General features: G+C 60.2%; 8 protein-coding genes across 8 annotated transcripts; 4 read left to right on the forward strand and 4 right to left on the reverse strand.

The window, feature by feature from the left end:
* Window positions 1–300: 300 nt before the first annotated feature.
* Window positions 301–1,190, reverse strand: UV8b_08209 (uncharacterized protein; the record flags this gene model as incomplete). Its single annotated transcript, XM_043145706.1, has 3 exons — window positions 301–308; window positions 456–792; window positions 1,128–1,190. 3 exons carry the CDS (start codon window positions 1,188–1,190, stop codon window positions 301–303), a joined length of 408 nt encoding a protein of 135 aa, XP_043001641.1.
* Window positions 1,191–1,546: 356 nt separating this feature from the next.
* UV8b_08210 (uncharacterized protein) lies at window positions 1,547–1,776 on the forward strand (the record flags this gene model as incomplete). The annotated part of the gene is made up of 2 exons (XM_043145707.1): window positions 1,547–1,692; window positions 1,752–1,776. 2 exons carry the CDS (start codon window positions 1,547–1,549, stop codon window positions 1,774–1,776), a joined length of 171 nt encoding a protein of 56 aa, XP_043001642.1.
* A 791-nt stretch (window positions 1,777–2,567) lies between these two features.
* Window positions 2,568–3,389, reverse strand: UV8b_08211 (uncharacterized protein; the record flags this gene model as incomplete). Its single annotated transcript, XM_043145708.1, has 1 exon — window positions 2,568–3,389. The coding sequence occupies one exon, from the start codon at window positions 3,387–3,389 to the stop codon at window positions 2,568–2,570; it is 822 nt and encodes a 273-aa protein (XP_043001643.1).
* Window positions 3,390–4,141: 752 nt separating this feature from the next.
* Window positions 4,142–5,386, forward strand: UV8b_08212 (uncharacterized protein; the record flags this gene model as incomplete). Its single annotated transcript, XM_043145709.1, has 1 exon — window positions 4,142–5,386. One exon carries the CDS (start codon window positions 4,142–4,144, stop codon window positions 5,384–5,386), a length of 1,245 nt encoding a protein of 414 aa, XP_043001644.1.
* A 781-nt stretch (window positions 5,387–6,167) lies between these two features.
* UV8b_08213 (uncharacterized protein) lies at window positions 6,168–7,719 on the reverse strand (the record flags this gene model as incomplete). The annotated part of the gene is made up of 2 exons (XM_043145710.1): window positions 6,168–6,963; window positions 7,142–7,719. 2 exons carry the CDS (start codon window positions 7,717–7,719, stop codon window positions 6,168–6,170), a joined length of 1,374 nt encoding a protein of 457 aa, XP_043001645.1.
* A 993-nt stretch (window positions 7,720–8,712) lies between these two features.
* UV8b_08214 (uncharacterized protein) lies at window positions 8,713–9,911 on the reverse strand (the record flags this gene model as incomplete). Its single annotated transcript, XM_043145711.1, has 5 exons — window positions 8,713–9,258; window positions 9,333–9,426; window positions 9,497–9,681; window positions 9,770–9,805; window positions 9,882–9,911. 5 exons carry the CDS (start codon window positions 9,909–9,911, stop codon window positions 8,713–8,715), a joined length of 891 nt encoding a protein of 296 aa, XP_043001646.1.
* A 3,812-nt stretch (window positions 9,912–13,723) lies between these two features.
* On the forward strand, window positions 13,724–14,450 carry UV8b_08215 (uncharacterized protein; the record flags this gene model as incomplete). The annotated part of the gene is made up of 5 exons (XM_043145712.1): window positions 13,724–13,745; window positions 13,819–13,865; window positions 13,932–14,111; window positions 14,189–14,301; window positions 14,363–14,450. 5 exons carry the CDS (start codon window positions 13,724–13,726, stop codon window positions 14,448–14,450), a joined length of 450 nt encoding a protein of 149 aa, XP_043001647.1.
* Window positions 14,451–17,403: 2,953 nt separating this feature from the next.
* On the forward strand, window positions 17,404–18,531 carry UV8b_08216 (uncharacterized protein; the record flags this gene model as incomplete). Its single annotated transcript, XM_043145713.1, has 2 exons — window positions 17,404–17,657; window positions 17,745–18,531. The coding sequence occupies 2 exons, from the start codon at window positions 17,404–17,406 to the stop codon at window positions 18,529–18,531; spliced, it is 1,041 nt and encodes a 346-aa protein (XP_043001648.1).
* Between the last annotated feature and the right edge of the window lie 2,104 nt (window positions 18,532–20,635).

Here is a 20,635-nt window from a genome sequence, read left to right on the forward strand (position 1 = left end):
CCCACGCAGCTTCGTCCATCTACCAGGCACATAGGTCCCATCCCCTCTCCCCCAACCCCCCTCCCCAGCAGCCACCTGCCGAACCTTACTTTATAGCCCAACGGAAATTCACGCAAGATGATGCAACGACATGTCCTCGTGTGGCAATGCTATGTGTGGCAAATATTCTTTTTTTATCTTTTTTTGGAAAGAAACCAACTTCATAATTGAGCCCAATAAACCGAGGTTCCTGAGTAGCCTTTTGATGCTTCTTTACAACCCGAGTCCCGCCAACTCCCTAACCGTGAACGTGAGAAATGCTTAGAAACCTGCCGTCATGTGTTAGCGGGGGGGGGGGGGTTAGGCAAGGCGAGGCGAGGCGAGGCGTGAGGCAAAGTCTTTTGCCAGTTGGAAAGGAAAAAAAAAGGAAGAGGAAAGAAAAAAAGGGTCTTTGGCGTCGCCGCATGACAACATACGCAGGGGGGTAAAGAACCAGCGGTTCTTGCCGCTGTTGTAGCGCTCCTCCAACACCTTCTTGACAGTCTTCTTCGCGTCCTCCCGCTGGCTGACCTCCTTGAAGGTCTCGCCCGAGATGGCGCCCTTGAGGCCCTCGAGCTCGAGCGTGTATCGCGTGGGCATCAGGTGGTTGTAGTTGATGACCTTGATGAAGGGCTTGATCTTTGACCGCTTCTCCTGACGCGTCTTGGACATGCGGCGGGTGATCTTGGAGGGGTAGCGCTCGATGCCGGCCACGACGGCATGCCCGAACGGGTGAGGCTTGTTGCCATTGTCGACGGGCTGGATGATGACGACCTGCCAGAGGAAGCTTTTTGTCAGCTGCACGCACGAGTCTCCCGCAAACGCCCACCACGCTCCCCGGGGTGCACTGTCCGCCGTCTCGTTGGAGCCGCAATGCCTCCGGAGCGCTCGTCATGACCCGGCAACGCAGCCCGCACACGCTGAGCCGAGCCGAGCGACGCTCTCTCGCCACCACAGCTGCTCCGACCTCCGCCCCCAGCCGCCCTGCATCTCAGCCAAGCCCTTGTGGTTCACCCCTTCCGCCCGGAGGCACGCGAGCGACACCAGAGCAGCGGGAAACCTTGGGGGGGGGGGGCGCCTCTCTCGGGTGAAAAAGCGAGCCGTCGTACCTTCTTGCCTGCATAGCGGCCGCGGGTGATTATGGCGACTCGGCCGACCTTGAGGAACTTCATCTTTTTTTTCGTCCTGCTTCGTCGTCGGGTGATGGTGGTTAGTGTGGGCGGCGGTGGGGGGGGGGCAGGTGTCGCGGGCTGGTCGTCCTGCGTGACGGGAGAAATTCTGGGTGCAGAAAATTTTGGGCGAGTTTGTGGGTTTGGCACACGGGGGTTGTGCAAGCGAGGTCGCATGTGCGAGGTCACGTGGCGCCGGAGCGTTTGCGCCACCCTCTCCCCCGCCCCACTTTTTCATGTGCTGGGGCTAGGCCCGCCGCGCCGTCAGATGGAAACGATGGGACTTGGCGAGCGAAGGCGGGAAGGACGCGCGGTTGTTTCCAAGGCCGCCCAGCTTCGAAAACGGGACGAGACGAGAAATGGCAGCGCCGACGTACATTATCTCGCGGGTTGGCGACCCCATCTTCGCGGTGCTGATTGGCCTGTCGGCGGCGGCGATGCGCATCGGCCGCGAGGAACGGGCCAAGGGGTATACGGCGCGGCAGACGGTCGAGAACGGCTTGAGGTGGGTGGACTTGGCCGCGGCTGACGAATGACGCTGACGTGTTTTGTTCGCTGCCGCAGACGTATTGGGTTCTCGAAGAAATAGGGGGGATGGCGGAGCGGCCAAGCCCTGCGAGGCGGTTCCAACGCCGGCATGCGAGAGATGTCCGGGGGGGGCATTTTGCCGGGGGCCTCGCGTCCGGGATGGGGGGAGCTTCGGGATGGGGGAGGGCTTCGGGACGGGAGAGAGTGGGTGGAAACGCGGGATGGAGGTGGTGGTGCTTTTTGGGGTGTCTTTGCAGGTATTATTTGGGGTTGCTTGATTTCGGCAGAAGCAATGAAGCAAGCCGGATGCTACGCTTGGTCGAACCACGGCACGATGCCTTTGGCGCTTGCAGTCATGTTCATGGGCCCGACTGGCTGTGGCGTGGGATACAGCGGATTTGGCTCAATATGTACTTGTATGAAGTTGGAGAGTCATGGTGCCCTTGGGACGATGACTAGCCGTGTAGCCCCCTTGGCAAGTTGACCGCCGGCATGGACCCGGTGCCTACCTACGCATGCCCGGCAGTACCACGCTACCCCGTATCCAAGTCCTGCCAGGGAGATTTCCGCCTTGCCCAGGGACTCGAGCTCCCGAGGCTGTGTGAATTTCCCATGTCCGGAAACAAGGGCTCATGAGCCAAGCCCTGCGTTGCCCACTGCGGCCGGCGGCCTCGGGTCAACGCGAGACAGCGTCGAAGGCGCCCGAGGCTGATTCACCTGCTCGTCGGCGGCTGCGCATAGAAACCAGCGAGGCAGCAGGCAGGCAGACAAGACCGGAAACACCCACCGCTTGATTGCCTTGGACGCCCTTTCGCTTGAACCAGCAGCAGCAACAGACAGACGTGCCGCGCTTCAGGCGTCGAAGGACGGCCCGTACTCCTTCCGCATGGCCTCGCGGACAATCTCCCCGCACAGCTTGGCCGTCGGGTTGACGCTGACGGCGAGCCCCCTCGCCACCTGGCTGCCGTAGCGCCCGCCGCACGCCAGGTCGTGCGACGCCGCCTGCTCAAAGTCGACGCGGGTCCACGCGCCCTCGGCCCGGGCGCCGTCGACGTCCAGCGCCCGGTGCGGCAGCAGCTTCGCCGTCCGGAGGTAGATGGCCGCGCGCTGGGTGTACGCCATGGCCAGCGTCCTGGCGGCCTGGGGCGAGACCGGCGTGGCGGCGGCGGCGTGCGGGCCGAGCAGGGCGATTGCCGCGTCCAGGTCGCCGAGGGCGCGGGCGGCGGCTTGCCTCTTCTCCCCGGCGGGGGGGTGCTCCACGAGCGGCAGCGGCGGCGGCGCGGCGGCCGTCTCGTCGAGCAGCATGGCGTCGCCGTACAGGCGCCGCAGCACCTGGGCCCTGTTGTTGCGGGCGCTGGCGTAGTCGGGGCGCTCGGCCACGAGGGCGTCCAGGTCGGCGAGGCAGCGCGCGTAGCCCTGCCGGGCGGGGTGGTCTGCGGCGTCGGCGGCCTGGGCGAGCTGGGCGAGCTGGGCGAGCTGGGCCTCGGCGGCTTGGACGCGGGTGACGATGGCGCGCTCGCGGGCGACGAGGGCGGCGTAGACGGCGGGATCGGCGACGTGCGGGTCGGGGGGCAGCGAGGGGTCGGTGGCGGCGGCCGCGGCGGGGGTGAACTCGGGGTCCTTGATCTTTTCGAGGACGTTGGCGTCCCTGGTGCTCAGGTCGACGTGGGACATGGTCTTCAGGTGGCCTATTTTGCTCGTTTTTTTTCCGTGTGCGCGTGCGTGCGTGTGTGTGTGTGTACGTCAGGGCGGGTGGGCAGCAAAGAGACGCAACGGGGAGCGCTGGACGAGGTGGCGGGAGGCTGGGGAAAAGGCCTTCGTCGTCGACGTGCTTATGCCGACCGTCGTGACGAGCAAGGGCAGAGCGGCTGAGCGGCTGAGCGGCTGCTGTTGGCTGCCGGCCACCCTCGGCTTGCCGCGGCTGCCGCATGCTCGGCTTACATTCCGCCATCGAGTGGCGCCGCGCGCGAGATGGAGGGGCCGCGGCAGTCTTGGGCCGTCGAATGCCACGCGCGGGGGATTTCCGGGGTCGCCCCTTCCCAACCCGCGTGGCCAATGGCGGCAGCCACGGCATTCTTGTGCCGGCCAGCCCGGCGCATCTCTTGGACAATATGTACTGTCTCGCCGTATGCTGTCGGGGGGGGGGGCGAAGCCTTGAGCCGCCGATCCGATTGCCTATATGAGGCTGCTAGCCTGCTCCAGGTTTCCTTTCCGTGATTTTTTCCCCCATGCCCTTTTCATTAGTTGCCTTGCCCCTTTGCCTCATCACTTGAGCCCCCCTTTCCCCTCCAGCGCAGCACCCCCCCTGCAACGTGCACCGCTAGGCGTCGTCTCGGCACGGACAACAGCAGGAGGAACAGCCCGGCCTCCCGAGCAGCAGCAGCAGCACACAGAAAAGCAAAAACATCTCGCATCACATCAACCCCATGGCTCCATCGGCCGTCTCTCCGCCCCGGCTCCCCGCCGACGAGGAGCCGCCTGCTCCCGCGGGCAACTTCACCGGCTACGACCACGTCACGTGGTGGGTGGGCAACGCCAAGCAGGCGGCGGCCTACTACGTCGGGCAGTTCGGCTTCCGGCCCGTCGCGTACCGCGGCCTCGAGACGGGCAGCCGCTTCTTCGCGTCGCACGTCGTGGCCAACCGCGGCGTGCGCTTCGTCTTCACCTCGCCCCTGCGCTCGCTGGCCCACCTGCCCGCCGACGAGGACATCTCGCCCGACGACCGGGCGCTCCTGGCCGACATGCACGCCCACCTCGAGCGGCACGGCGACGCCGTCAAGGACGTCGCCTTCGAGGTCGACGACGTGCCCGCCGTGTACGCCCGCGCCGTCGCCCAGGGCGCCGAGGCCGTGCGCGCGCCCCAGCGCACCGCCGACCCCCACGGCAGCGTCGTCTCCGCCGCCATCCGCACCTACGGCGACACCACCCACACCCTCGTCAGCCGCGCCGGCTACGCGGGGCCCTTCCTCCCGGGCTTCCGCGAGGCCCGCAGCCCTCCCCCGGCCGCCTCCGCCGCCGCCGCCGCCTTGCCGCCGCCGCCCGACGTCCGGCTCGCCCGCATCGACCACTGCGTCGGCAACCAGGACTGGCACCAGATGCTCGCCGCCTGCGCCTTCTACGAGCGCTGCCTGTCCTTCCACCGCTTCTGGTCCGTCGACGACAAGCAGATCTGCACCGACTACAGCGCCCTGTCGTCCGTCGTCATGGCCTCGCCCAACAACCTCGTCAAGATGCCCATCAACGAGCCCGCCCCGGGCCGGAAGAGGTCCCAGATCGAGGAGTTCGTCCTGTTCAACGCCGGCCCGGGCGTGCAGCACATCGCCCTGCTGACCGCCGACATTGTCGACGCCGTCTCGGCCCTGCGCGCCCGCGGCGTCGACTTCATCAGCGTGCCCGCCACCTACTACGCCACCCTGCGCCAGCGCCTCAAGACGGACCGGCGCGGCTGGGAGCTCAAGGAGGACCTCGACACCCTGGAGCGCCTCAACGTCCTCATCGACTACGACGAGGGCGGCTACCTGCTGCAGATCTTCACCAAGCCGCTGATGGACCGGCCCACCGTCTTTATCGAGATTATCCAGCGCAACCAGTTTGAGGGGTTCGGCGCCGGCAACTTTAAGAGCTTGTTTGAGGCGATTGAGCGCGAGCAGGCCGAGCGCGGCAACCTGTGATGAGATGGTGATGATGGTGATGATGGTGATGCATGATGCTTGCCATGTTGGGAACTTCAGATCAAAAGAGACTGCCGAAAAGGGCCACGTGGGGGAGAAGTGCATCTGGTTGGATTTTTTAGCCTTTTTCTAGCCTTTTTCTAGCCTTTTCCTAGCCTTTTCCATAGCCTTTTGTATCTTTTTGTGTTTTTTCCTTTTTCCTTTTTTTTTTTTCCCTTTTTTTCCTGTTCTGTTTATTTTACTTTCCCTTTTTTCATGGCTACCGAATGGCCATTTTTCAACCTCGCAGCCGTTGTTTTGCAGGCAGGAGTCTCGGGTTTCACTTTCACCTTCACCTTCACTTTCACTCTCACTGTCACCAGCCTCCTTTATACGACGCATGCGCGGGAACGACGAGAGAATGGAAGCCCCTTTTCGTCGTGTAGCTTGCTCTTCCCAGGGTTGCCGGGTCGAGGCCCGCGTCAGCCCTCGCTAGATGTCTACACTAGCCAATTCAAAAAAAGAAATGAAAAAAAGAAATGAAACAAGAAAAATGGCAAACCTGAAATGCGTTTTATACAAGCCCCCTGATGCGCCAAGCTCTCGTGAAAAATTCAAAACTCCCCTGGTGAAAAGGCCACAGACGCATCCACCTGGAAATCGGTCCATCGATTCTCGCTGGAATGAACGGCGGCGCGCACACATATATACATACACCAACCCCCGTTCGCACAACCCGCGCATGGCTGCAGCAAGACCGCAGACGGCCGCAGCGGCAGCAGCAGCAGCAGCAGCAGGCTGGTCACGCGTCAACGTCCATGGCGCCGTCGGCCGCGCTGCTCTGGCACCCCGGGCAGTTGTGCACGAACTGGTGGGCAAAGACGTCGCAGTCGATGCAGAAGTGGTTGCCGCACACGTCGCATGCGTAGCGGCCGCTCTCGCTGACCCCGTTGTTGGCCGGCTTGGCGCGCTTCCCCCCGTCCTGCTGGCCCGCGCCCGCGCCGTTCTTGGGCGGCGGCCCCGGGAACGCGGCCAGGCAGGCGAAGCAGGCGGCCGACCGGGAGGCCTGCTGCCACGGCACCTCGGCCCAGTTGCGCAGCGGGAACAGGTGGTGGTACGACCGGGCCAGGTGGGTGGACAGGATGAGCGTCAGCCCGCAGGCCGGGCACTCGGCGGGCAGGCGGCACACGCGGGCGGAGCACCGGGTGCAGGCGTAGCCTTCGCGGATGGGCCGGCTGTGGCAGGCGCAGAGGCTGATGGCGCCGCCGGGCGCGAGGGTGCGCGACGGGAAGCCCATCATCAGCAGGCTGGCGGCGCTGCGCTCGGCGGCCCGCGTGGCCGGCGGCGTCGTCTTGGCCAGCACCAGGTCCCGCAGGTGCACCTCGTCCATGGCCACGCCGTACTGCGACTCGTCGCCGGCGTTGGTGCGCGCGCAGAGCTCCGCGCACACGGCCACCTGCGCCGACAGGCCCACGACCGACACGCGAATCCGGTCCGCCACCAGGCTGGCAATCGTCTCGTGGATGTCGCCCGGATCGCTGGACAGCAGGGCCCCGTAGATGATGACGACTTCTCGAGTGCCGTGAGATGGCGCGTGGCTAAAAAAGAAACGACACCAACCCGCAAGCTCACCCATCCCACCCGCGGAATCCGTCAGCTTCCCTTTATTTTCGGTTTTTTTTGGGTTTCTTTACCCCCCATTCTCCTTTTCGGGAAAAAAAGAAAAAAAAAAACGCCCCCCCATGCACCGGTTCAAAGGAGTCGAAAAAAACTCACAACAGAGCGCCGCGGCACATCTCGAGCGCGTTCTGCAAGCTCGGGTTCCCCTGCGGCTCCTGCCCCTCGACCGCCCTCAGGCGCTCAATCTGCTCGGCCGGGTTGCCGCCCATGTCGCTGATGCGCACGGCCACGCCGTCCCGCATGCCCACGATGCCCAGCTGCGATATGGGGTTCTGCTCGAAAAACTCGCGCACAAAGGCGACGGCGTAGCTGACCGTCAGCCGGTACCGCGTGGGCAGCAGGTCCTTGTCGGCCATGGCAAACGACATGTCGAGCACCAGCATCAGGTGCCGGATGATGCCCCTCCGCAGCGGCGTCGTGTCGCGCGTCAGGCGCCTCCGCTTCTCGGCCTCCAGCAGCGTGAGGCTGAGCACGCCATCCTGGTCTTCTTCGGGCAGGTTCGTCTCCCACGTGCGCCGCGACTGTTCCCACGCTTGCGCGCTGTACCGGTCCTTTTTGCGCTTGGCCCGCGAGGCCTTGCTGCGGGAGGGGCCGCCCTCGTCGTCGGTGACCCGGTGGTCGACGAGCTCGTCGTCGGACGCGTTGGCGACGAATTCGCCGTCCGAGTCGGCCATGGGTGGGAAACGAGCAGGTCGGTGGCGGGCCACGTAACAAGAAGCCTTCCCTTCCGCCCCCTTCTTCGCCGGTCTTTGCGGGTTTGGCGAGCAGCGGGTTGCGACGCAGGCGGAAGAAATTGAAAGAACGGGGCGAGGCGGGCGAGGCTGGGGAGAGAAGAACAACGCTTGCCCTTGTCCGCCCCGAGTGACGGGACGGGGGTCGCGGGCCAATCAGCCAGACCGTGCGGAGTACGGACACGGAGCGCGGAGCACGGAGTACAGAGCACCGAGTACCGACTCTACGCACCCATCTTCATCTTCATTTCTTCTTCTCAACCATCGGCGCCCCGTACTCTTCTCTTATGCTCCCCCGCGACGACGCAGTAGGACAGCAGGCACTCACTCATTGACAGTCACAAAATGCCGTCTCTTACGGTATTCGGGACAAGAATCTATACATTAATCGCTACATGGGGTATACTACGGGAATCGTCTCCAAAATCCTGCATAGCGCCATATTACCTCGATGAACCAGCAGCATCATCATGTATGGTGTCTTTTTTTTTTTTTTTTTTTTTTTTCCTCTTCCCTCCCCTCCTCATTACGTCTCCTCCGAAGCCATCATCATCAAGTCCACGAACCGACTCTCGTCATCGTCAGATGAAGGGCAGGCCTGCAGCCCTGTTTGAACATTTCCCTCCAAAACATATATCCCTGGGCATCTCGACGTGAAAAAGAGACGGCGAGGCCCGGGAAAAAAAAACCCCCCCATCGCAAAGCTGAGCGCAACGCAGAGCACACTTCATCTTACCCTACATGCCAATAACGTCCATGCTCCTAGTTGTACGTTTTGTGTCGTCGAGTCCGCGTAAAAGTCGTCGACAGGGGGATTCAGAGCACGAATCAACCATGCTTCCACCGTAAACGCCTTATCCAGAAAGAGAGAAGAAGAAGAAGAAGAAGAAGAAGAAAAGATGCCTCAAGCAAAAGGGGTGAGGAGCGGGTGCGCCGCTAATCGTAGGTACCGGCCGTTTGCATCGGCCAGTCGTCTTCAGTAATGCTCGACCAGAAAATCCACACCAGCACAACGGAGAGCAGGGTGAAAAGCGTCTCAAACAGAGACCCGTCGATCTTGCCGCTGGTGCCGCTGCAAATGTGGCGGCTGATGGCATAGTTGAACACCTGTCCAATGGCAAAGGACAAGGCGGCAGAGATGAGGTAGAGCATGGGTTGAATCTCTCCCAGGATCCGAACCACGAGAACGGCCTCGAGGACGAAGAAGGCGACGAGGAAGAGGAGGGGCATCAGCTGGTAGAGGACGTACAAGGCGACGTTTCTGTTTGGGAGCTCGTAGCTGCTGTTCCAAAACTTGGTCCACTGGAGGCCGGTATCCAGGCCGATGTATCCGGTGCCGATGAACAAGGCGGCGGCGGAAGCGAAGAGCAGCCCAATCGAGAGGGGTGTCCCGTCATCAATCAGCTGGTAGCCGACGACCGCGTTGAGCATCAGGATCCAGGTTGTCGCGATGATGAGGCCAATGTGGACGGCGCTAAAGACCTGGAGGTGAACTTCGTTAGCCCACGCAACTTTTGTCGCCCAATGATGGAAGGGTGAAGAGAGGGCTCGCATACGACTCGAGCTGTTGGGTTGAGCGGAAACTCGCCAACTGAAAAGATTTCGCAGACGCTGATGAGAATGTAACCTATGAGGAACAGTTGCATCTCCCTGCCCGCACCCGCACGACGGTTAGCCCTCGGCCGCAGAGAAGCACACTTTACTGCAAGTCCTCCCTCACCTTCGACCAACGGCGGCTCTCTTCTTCTCGGACCGAAGTAACAGCAGGATCGCTACTGCAATGGCTGCACCGCAAAGAAGGATGGAGCCTAGGTTGCCCAGATGACGGCCCCCGCTCAAGGAGATGCCTTTCAGTTGACAACCTCCCCATGGTCCTGTCTGGTCATGATTCGGTCCAGAGAAGAGCTATCCCCCCGCCTCCCCCATCCTTGATTAGCCAAGCAGTTGTGATTCGTGTGACCGTCAAGCTCAACTAGTGTTCAAGGAGGCTTACATTACACACTGGCAAGGTGGAGGAACTGCAAAAGCTCTGTTGCCTCTCGTTAGCCAGGCCAATCCGGTTCGCCATTGCCTCATGGCCCGGGGATTTGCATGAGCATGCATACGTCAAAGTTTCCAAACGCGGTAGACCCCATTGCACCTAGACACGGTGAAACCCACGGGCCAGATTGGAGACGAAGCCTGCTTTCCCAGCTGTCTGGGGAGAGTTTTCGGTGCAGCAATGGGAGACGGTGGTAGTCGCTGGTATGGCGAACTCGCGAATCCGACTGTTATGTACGGTACGAGGCGACGGGCGGCAGGATCGACGCGTTGCGCTGATGTTGGCGCCAGCCGACGACGACGATCGCAGAGGGGCAGAGGGAGAGGGAGAGGGAGAGGGAGAGGGAGAGGGCGCGTCGCGAGGAGGGTGATTGGACGGTCGTCTAGGTTGGGTAGAGCAATCGATGAGACGAGGCAGAAGCAGCATCACAGGTTGATTCGACTCGGGGGGGGGGGGAGAGGTCATTCAGTTTTGGCGGTGACGAGATGGCCGGGAGGCAGCAGACCGTCGGGGCGGCGAGACGGTCGCGACTTGGCCGGGTTGAGGCTGCGAGAGTTGCCGAGCCGAGGAGTTGTTGTCGACGGGTTCGCTCCCTTGGGTTTCGACTCTGGGGATTGTGGCAGAGGGATACGGAGTACAAGGGCAAGACGAGTTGAACGTGCCTCTTGGGAATCCGGGCATGTATAACGGGGCCGCGGCGTGCGCAGGTGCAGGCTACTGGCGGCTGGATGATGCTGGGCTGGGCTGCTGGCTGGGCTGCTGGCTGGGCTGCTGGCTTGAAGTGGATTAGGGAATTTTTTTTAAAGTGGCTGGACCAGGGGTGTTTGACCATTCGAGGGGGACCCGTCGCTAGTCAGCCCAGCTGGCCAACCAGCCTTTCTCTCAGCATGAAGCATCCGGGCTAAACTCAAAAGCTTATCCCGATCGGGCGCCTGCGGTGCCTGGATTGTGGTGGGGGGAGTGGTTGGGGGGGGGGGAAGGCGGCGCGGCTGGCGGCGTCATGTACCATGTACTCCGTGCCACCCAGCGCTAGCACCAGCGCACGGCCTATCATTAGGTACCTACCTACCAGGTAGGTAGGTAGGTAGGTAGGTACCATGTATGGGCGGTGGCTACTAGATATGTACTGGACTTGTCTGGTTGCCCAAAGGGCCCAGGCCAGAGCAAGAGCCACGGTTGCTAAAAGAAGAAAGCTCGACAAAATACAGAGCACTCCGTGGAAAGAAACGAAACAGGCGTGGGCCAGCAAGGCCCAGCCCTGTGATGAAAGCGGTTTCCAGGTGGAGCGCCATCCGACCACATTGTCGCCTCTGTCCGGCCCCCCGCCATGCCCAGCTAGGGCTGTCCGTGGCTGCCTACAGTAGGAACTCGTTGGCCCGGTATGCACTCTGCGATATGTCTGTCCACCCTGACGTCTGGCTCCTGAGCATTGCTGCTCTGACGAGTGGGCAACGGCACGGGTCTGGCTGCCGCGCAGGCCTGGTACGGGCAACAATGGGCTGGTGGTGGCTGAAGTCTTCGAATGGTTTTTTGATGTCTGGTCAACTTGCAATCAAATCAATCACTGTGGGCATCACTGGGATGGCCCTGGCCTGGCCTGGCATGGGGGGCGGGGGGGTTTCTCGCCAGGCCCTGCGGGTGCCGGCGCTGTGATTGGCCAGAACCTGTCACCCCAGGCTGCTTATTGGCGCCGCGGCCGGGCACAGGAGGGACATGGAGTACATGTCACTGATGTAAACCACCGCCAATTTCCCGCCATCTTAACGGAGCACGTACCCACTGCGGAGTATTGATGGTACCTGGTACGTGCGACGTCCAAGGCGCCCATTTCTTTCTTTCTCCTCCTCCACCAAGAACATGCAACTGCTGGGTGGGACTGAGACTTGTTTCTTTTTTTTTTTTTTTTTTGTTTCCCCCATATCAGCCAGCACCCAAAGTTGCTGTTTCAGATTTCTCGCCAGGTTTTCCTTCTCCGTCCCGGAGCCGCCGCTTTACGGCACGCTAGCACGAAGCGCTGCTTGAAAAGTTGACAGTAGACAGTTCCAGTCCCCGAGTCCACCGTCTACATACGTACCAGCCCTCCCATGCGCAGGCAGGAGAGACGAAAAAAAGAACGGAGGCGTGCTGCTCGCCCTCTGCTCCGTGCCGGGAGGACAAAGGTGCAGCAACCCTCGGTCTGATGCAACGCAACCCCTTGCTGCCCGTTGCTGCTCCAAGGCGCAATCAAACGGGGGGCCTTGCCTCACCGAGCGCCCTTGGGCAGGACGCCAGTGCTTCGTCCGGTCGCCATGCCCCCGGGATCGAAACACGTCTGCAGTTCCGACCTGGCGCCGTGCTGCGGCAGCTGGCCTCTTGACGTGCGGTCCAATGACTCGCAGGAACCCCGACGGAGAGCGTCGCTATGCCCTCGTTTCCCGTGTCCGGTGTGCCGGGCCTGCCCAATCGCCGAGGTCGCGATCGCGCTAAACCTTGATGCGACGAGGGGTGCGCCACGTGCCTGCAGGAGCAGCAGGATCGAACTCGTCAAGCTGTGGAGGACTCGTGGCGTCACGTCGTCGAGTCTACAGCAGCAGGCACGCAGCCGTGGGGACGATGCTTTGATGTTGTCTGGTTGCGTACAGGCACCTAGGGGTAAGCAATAAGTATTGGATTCACACCGGCATCCGTCGTAGAATAAACAAGCAAGGAGCCAAAACAAAAACAGAATGCAACCCCGTCCCGGAACTAAAAAGAAACATACAACACCAGGGATTCGCTGGTCGTCACCGACCCAACTACTAATCTGGCGCTCGCTTGCTTATTTAACGGAGATCGGACGGGATCCAAAGATTTCAAGCGGCTATGGTCGTATGTGGCAGTTGCGCACCGTAATTTGTCATATGCATGTACGTTTCTTGTTGAAACTTGAAATAGGTCGACTGCATGCTCTTCTTCCCGTGGTGCGTGCAAGTCGCCGTGACTTATTACACACAATGTTTCCCCCGAAAAGTCCGAGTCTGCAGCCATTTTCTGGGTGGCTGGTGCGTTGCCTATGCTTGCAACAACCACCAGGGCAAATGTCGGCTTTGCCCAAGCTTAAGCAAAGCGAGTTGCAAGCTGGACATCTTGGCGCAGCTTGCGGGCCTACGAGCCTAGACGACTCTGTCGGTACGCATATCCAGCCAGCATGGGCGCCAAAGCGCAAAGCAGCCGCGTAAAAATCTGCAAGGCTTGCCAACTACGGGGTAGACGGATGGGTTGAGATGAGACTGTGTAGTCAACCTGCTCAGTTGTTGGTGTTGCCGCCGACATCTCGGCAGCAGCCCCGGGACAACGTAACGCACGCCTCACAGAGGCTGCATCTTGCCAAGACGTTGACGAGATACGCTTGTCCCCGTGGCCGAAACCGACATGCCGCATCCTGGCCAGAAGTAACACGCCCTCTTGTTCCTCGTCTTTGCTGTTGTGTCGTCGTCGAATTGACGGCTGATGTGGACCCGTAGCGCAACGCCAGCGTTGTCGACGTCCTTGTGCTGCGCCCCAATCCCCAAGTCCCCTCAACTACAGCATGCAAAGGAGCAAGTCTTTGCCTCGTGTCAAGACAGTAGGCGCAAGAGGGCCCTCGACCCTCGACTCTGAACACATTTCTCTAGGAGTCATCGTTGAGCTTGGCTCTTCGTTTTCTGCTCGCGTCTGCGAATTTTTTAAATCATGTAATGGTGACCCAGCTGCATGACCGTAGCCCGAGCCTGCCCCGATCCATCGTTTCCCAGAGAAAACCCAGCCCCACTTGCGAACCGAATCACGTGACTACACACAAGCCAAGCCCTAATCGTGATTTCTTCAAGATATCGATTTTTTCTTTTCTCTTAGTTTTCCCTCCCATCGAGCACACCACTGCAACCGCAACCGCAGCAGACCGCAGCAATGGCACCCAAGACGACAAAAGGTACAGGAAGCAGCAGATTTTGCGAGTCCTCATCTACAGTATGAAGGGCGTTGGCTGACCCTCGTAATCGCAGCTGGCTCCAAAAAGGCCCAGGACGCTGCCAAGGCTGTTCTGAAAGGCGTACGTTGCTCGTGGTTTCCCGACCGACGCGGGCATCCTCGCCGGTACTGACACGCCTCTTCTCAGGTGCACTCGCGCAAGAATGTCAAGACGCACACGTCCACGTCGTTCCACCGGCCGAAAACCCTGGTCCTGTCCCGCTCGCCCAAGTATATGCGCAAGTCGATTGTGCACGAGCCCCGGCTTGATGCTCACCGCGTCGTCATCCACCCGCTGAATACCGAAAGCGCGATGAAGAAGATGGAGGTGCGTGTCCAGGCGATGCTCCTCAGCTAGAGGTGGGGGGTTGGGGGCTCAAGTCGCAATTGCTGACGGGTCAACAGGAGCACAACACTCTGGTCTTCATTGTCGACGTCCGCGCCAACAAGTCCCAAATCAAGGCCAGCTTGAAGCAGCTCTACGATATTGACTGCGTCAAGATCAACACTCTTATCCGGTACGATGCCTCCCATCTGAACTTGCCGAGGGAAAAAGAAACACGCTGACAAGCCTAAAAGCCCTGACGGCCAGAAGAAGGCGTATTGCCGTCTTACTCCGGATGTGGACGCCTTGGACATTGCTGCCAACAAGCTGTCCTTGGTTTAACGTGGTTATTTCATGACAGGAGCTGGAGGGAAAATGGCAGGAGGGCAGAGTCACGGGCTTTGATGCGCGACGTGTTGATACAACGGCCACACAGCGACGATCTGTTGTGGACAACGACTGCTATAATCAAGAACTATCTGCCGCAGGCTTTTGTTTTGTGCTGCATATCATTGTTGAAAGTTGCCATCTGCATGGTAGCAGATACCCCCGCAGGTGCCAAACTGGCAGAGCGTGCTCAGCTATGGCAGTGAGGAAGACCTCCGACGCCGCTGACCGCAAATATAGTCGGCCGGCATTAGATCACATTATGGAAAAGAAATCATGGATTCCCACACATCTTGACATGGCTACAACGACATGACTGTTGTTTGCGACGATATTGTAAAGCAAGTTGTTGGCCAAAACAGCGGTAGATCGGACGGGTGCAGTCCATCTTGTACTCAACCGTTCCGAGAGCTTGGCCAACGCTCGCCAAGGAGGGCAAAACCCTCGCGCCTGGCAACTTGAGCCGCCCAGGCTGGTTCTTGCTGCCGCTGCGCGCCAAGTGCCAGACACGGATGGAATCAGAGGCCTGTATGGGAATTTCTTGCCGGACACGGGGTCTATATATGGCCCGGCCCCGTGGCTGGAAGCATGAAAATAGCTGACGGACCTGGCAGTCGGGGGATCGTGGACCTTGTTGCCCGGGAGCAAGTGCCAGAGGACTTGCAGTCCTGCCGTCTCCTTTGCGGAAGCCGAGTGCCCGCCTTGTGGTGCGGAGTGCTGCGTGGTCGACTAAGCCATGAGAACTGCTTGAGGTCGAGATGGGACGTGTCCGCCGGGAATGTCTACGCAGAGGTGCCGGCGTAAGCTGAACCTCGCTCGGTAGGCCTCGCGGAGCCGTCGACGTCTCTCTCGTGAGCAAGTCCATCTACTAGAGGTTCCCACGGCGCAGAGCCAGACGGCACGTACTATACGTTGCGGGCATCAATAGCATTAATAGCGCACCAGCGCTTTGCGGCATCGTAATCTAGCAGGAACAGCACCGGTCACGTCGTACGGGTTATCGTCGCCGACACGGTTAAGCGACCACTGTGGCGGAACTGGCCCGTTACCTTTGGGTACCAATGGTGATGGCATAGTGTTTCTGCCAAGTTGGTGGTGCTGCTAAACCGGCAGTCTTAATCAATTCGGCTGCAGGACTTCGTAGTCTCGAAGCCAAATGCGTCAATGCATCCAGATGCCATCACACATGCAGCCACGGGGTGGCACGCTGCCGTGGCTGCCGTGGCTGCCGTGGTAAGTGGTAACATCGCAACGTCGCTGCAGTGGTGGTGTGGTGTTGATTTAAACTTTGCGTCAGGAGATCCAGGTCTCAGATTCAGATGCGTCCGACTCTGGGTTTCATTGATCCTGGTTCCAACTTGTCAAGTCTTTTGGTCGCCAATCTTGTTTCGGAGATGGTGCCGGCGGGCGGCCCTGCTGGGTCAGTTGACTGAATGGAGTCGACGGAGTCTATGGAGTCTGGTCAATCGACCCAATTCCTGTAGCGAATCGTAACCCCAAGCGACCCCGCGAGGCAGTTGTCCGACGACCAGGTGCATGCAATGCAGGTGGCAGGTGCCAGGCAGGAGGGTGCCTTCCCGCAGCGGTGCAAAACTCCGCCGCAACATCCAGTGCCCCTGGAACAAGCATTTGAACTTTCTACCTTGCCCGTCGTCACACGGTGCACAGTGCACAGTGCACACGCTCCAGACTCCAGACATGACGAGGGCAACGTTGAAGCACCTGAGGCACCTGGTTTCATCATCCAGCCGATCATGGACTTGCACTACTTCCCGGCACATCAGAGCCTTACTCAACCCAAGTACGAGCGGTAAAAGAAACCATTTCGGATCATCAGACCCGCGCTACGGTTTCCTCCCAACCTGCGCTGCTGGCACGGGCAAGGCGAACAGGGGACCAGCAGATGCTGCTCGACATGTGCCAAAAGAGGACCATGTCTTGATAGTCATCCCTGCATAGGAGGAGCATTTGGCACCGCATCGGAAATAGCAATGGCAACCTGCGGTGGCGTCGCAACTCCGACTTATTCCCCCCGTCTCCTCTGCGTCGCAACTCAGCGTCCAAGGGACCTTTGAGAGCTAGGGACCAGCCGTCAGCTTCGGCGCAAGTTCCTACGCGTACTCGGCACGGCAAAGCGAGCCTGCAGCAAGCACAATGTCTCTGATGTAATCCGGGATGATGCTGCGGCCTGCGGCCTGCCTGCTGACAAACAGAGCACCGAGGGCGGCAGGCAATACCACCTGGGCCTGCGTAAGCGTATCGCGATGCGGTCATGTGCCGTCTGCTGCCGTACACTGCCGCCTGCCGCCGCCATGTGTGCTGCATGGCAACGACTTACAAGGGTCGACGGGGTGCGTTGCGAGCTGTGGCGTGGCTCAGGTCACAGGCCATGAAAGAAATCGCATCACTCTGCTGGATCTATATCCGTATGCTGGAGTTAACTGCGACTGGACCAACTACCAACTTCCGAAGCCATCGGCACCCGGCACCCAGCACCCAGCAGCATGCCTCGAGGAGTCATTTCGGAAGTGGTGCTGCAACGTACCTAATTCAGTCTTACATCATTCTACTACCCAGGCCCTTGCTTACTTGGGACGCCCAGGACGCCTGATTGGATCACTTGGGTCTCTCTAGAACAGAGAAGGTGCAGCTGACTGTTCTGGTAGCGAAGCTGCTGCTTAGGCACCAGAGACCGTGTTGAAGGCGAGCATGAAATAAAGAGGATGCCGAGTACAGTCTTTCCATGACCTTGGCTGCCGGCCTTGGCTCGAGCCTTGTACATTGTTTTCCGACCCAGGACTTGAGCGCAGACTGCCCTCATGTTCCTTCTTGACGCCCCTTCTCCCTTCTTGCCAGGCTCAAGAGTTTCTTCAAGCCCCCCTCACCAACCGAATCCGGCTGGCCCGTCATGGACGTGATTCTCGATCTCTGCGAGACCTTTGTAGGTGACCATGTTTTCGCCTGGCTGCATCCTGCGCAGCCAGGCGCTCACAGCCACATCGTGTCGAGCAACTACACCTCACCATCGCCGTACGGCTTGCCGTGCCACTACGAGCCTCCGACCAAGTATTTCACCATCGCCCCGTCGCCCGCCGCTTGCATGAGTTCATGGCCCAGGGACAACGTATTCAGGCAATCCATAAACTTGTTCTTGATATTCTGGTGAGTCTTCGTCACGCCGTGCCCACGTCCGCATCGCGTGTCGTTGCTGAATCCGAGACCCGTCGCGACTCCCCCCTCCTCGCACAGGCTGTTTGGCACTGTGGTCTACCTTCTCTTTGCCACGCTCTCGTACGTCTTCGTGTTCGACAAGGAGATGGAGAAGCACCCCAAGTACCTCAAAAACCAACCACGGATGGAAATCGAGCAGTCCCTCTGGGCACTCCCCGGCATGTCCGTCCTGACGCTGCCCTTCTCCCTCGCCGAGGCCCGCGGATACACGAAGCTGTACGATACGTCGGCGGACGGGCCGGGCCTGTGGTACGATGTCTTGCAGTATCCCCTGTTCATCCTCTTCACCGACTTTAGCATATACTGGATCCATAGGGGGCTGCATCACCCGCTCGTGTACAAGGCCTTGCACAAGAAGCACCACAGGTGGGTTATGCCGACGCCGTACGCGGCGTATGCCTTCCACCCGGCAGACGGCTGGGCCCAGTCGTTGCCGTACCACGTCTTTGTCCTGCTGTTCCCCATGCAGAAGTTTGCCTTTGTCGCGCTTTTCGTCCTGGTCAACTTTTGGGCGATTCTCATCCACGACGGGGACTATCTCGCCAACAACCCCCTCATCAACGGGGCGGCCTGCCACACCGTCCACCATCTGTGCTTCAACTACAATTACGGGCAGTACACGACGCTGTGGGACAGGCTGGCCGGCAGCCATCGGGCGCCGCAGAAGGAGCTCTTTCGGAAGGACACCAGAAGGGACGGGACGGAGTGGCAAAGACAGTGCAACGAGGTGGAGGACACGGTTCGAGGGGAACAAGGCAACGACGACGGCGCGTGTTGGCCGGCGGAGAGCAAGAAGAGCGTGTAAAACCGCGCGTTGGCCCAAACTATGGGCGGCGGGCGGCGGGCGGCGGGCGACGGTCGGCAATATTGACGGCGTCGATGAGAATGGAGCCATGGAGGACGCGCCTTGTTTTGTCGCGGTTGACAATCATCTTGGGTGTACGGACTCGAGACGCGGGAGTAACCCTATCATCGACACAGCTGTTGACAGCCAGACCCAACAGGCGAGACAGACGTCTTGACTCTTTGATTTCTGGGCGACGTCTAGGGTCAACGAGTCAACGCGACCCCGACAACACAAAACCCAATCCAACTGGCCCGCCGTGGTCTGACGTTAGCTAAGCAGTCTGGTGCAAATCCCTGCCCCGTTGAAAACCCTCGCATGGCAAGCTGTAACCCTACTTATCTCTTCTTACTCTCAATACCCAATGTCCGAGTATCCCCTCACTATGTCCAGTGCATGCACGTGCTCACGCCCCGCCCGTCGGGCCGCCGTGAAACCCGCGGGCTTAATTCCATGCCTGCGACAGGTTGAACACGGACAAGCTTCCTGGATCAAGAGATGTTTTGAAAGACGGGACGTTCTACCTTGCTGCTGCTTTGGACGGGATACAGAAGCGGTCGGGGTTTGGACAAGCTGCGGGGAACGTAGCATGTACGTCCTCGATCGAACTGGTTTCGGCGTGGAAGAGTATGGGGACAAGGCCATGGGGAAGGGAAGACGGGGTTCAGAGGGCGGCGCGAGGTTTGGGCTTGACACGGCCGAGCGATGGCGAAAGACGTGGGAGTGCTGAGCGCTGAGCGCCGAGTAGGGAGTACTACTGACGTACACGGTAGCACTTGCTCGGGATTGCCTACAAGCACTGTACATAGGATTCGAGGATGATGACCTGGGTGGTTTGCTGGCATCTTGGGTCAACCGGCGAGGAGGCTTGGCAGGTTCTCGTCGACGATGAACTCGCGAGGCCGACGTACAGTGTCTCGTTCCGCTTTAGTCTACGCCGCACGGAGTACAGACGGATAGGGTAACCCTGTTAGGCACCCCCACTCGGATAAGCATGATCAACGATCAACCCTCTCCTTGCCCCGTCCGGGCCGTCAAGGGCGAGGCATCAACAAGGTATTATGCAGCTGAGTCGTCTACCGCAAGCAAAGTCTCTGGGATGCATTTGCAGTTCCACGCTCCTTCGTACCCAGTGCAGCGGAACCTTTTTCGTCGAAAAACGCCTGGTAATCTCGCACGGCGAAGCGGGGGGCTCGTCAGCGTCAACCCCCTTCCCCCCAGTCTGGACGTCCTACGACGGCACGGAGCACAGGGTACGCTGACGGGACGCGTCTCGAAAACGTCATCGAACCTGTCGACAGAGCCCCCTCGTTGCCCGCCACCCGTGTAAGCTGGTCATGCGTTCCCGCCTCGGACAAGGGCGAAATTAAGGCTGCCTGTGCCGAGCGGCCACATGCCCCTTTTGCCGGTCTCACGGCTGGGGAGGGTGACTGCGGTCTGGTGACATTGCGGCTGGCCTGGGCCAACGGGAAAACGGGAAAACGGGTGGCTTGCACAAGGGGGGGCATTGTCCCGAACGATTGGAATCCAGGGTGCGAGCAAGAAGTCGCACCGATTGTCTAACCCGTACCACGCTGGCGAGGTGGCAGCTGCAGAAAGTGAGCACCGAGCCCACCTTGTTTTTTTCCCCCTTGTTTTTCGATTGGCGTCTTGGGGAATATCCTCTGCCCCTGAGAGACTAGACTGAGAAGGGCGGGTTTGCTGGCACAACTAAATATCCATGTACACGTCGACAGGGGCCCCCAGACGTCACTAAGGGGCCGGTCCCTATGCGACTGAGACTGACTTGGCGGCTCCGTTTGGCGACCCAGGTGGCCGGCCAGGGGCCAATGGCTTCCTCGTACAAAGTGAGCTGTCAGCAGTGCCCGGTAACGCGCGAAAAAGGCACCCGAGCCGCACCCACCTTGTTGCCCTTGGCCGACAAGGCTGCCCGCCCCGTCTGCCTGCCTGGCTTTGAACTTGACAGTCCGCTTCAGCTTGGGCTGTTGCGGGTTGCGGGTTGCGGGTTGCGGGTTGCGGGTTGCGGGTTGCGGGTTGCGGGTTGCGGGTTGCGGGTTGCGGGTTT

Source organism: Ustilaginoidea virens, chromosome 7 (genome assembly GCF_000687475.1).
Source record: "Ustilaginoidea virens chromosome 7, complete sequence".
NCBI lineage: Eukaryota > Fungi > Ascomycota > Sordariomycetes > Hypocreales > Clavicipitaceae > Ustilaginoidea > Ustilaginoidea virens.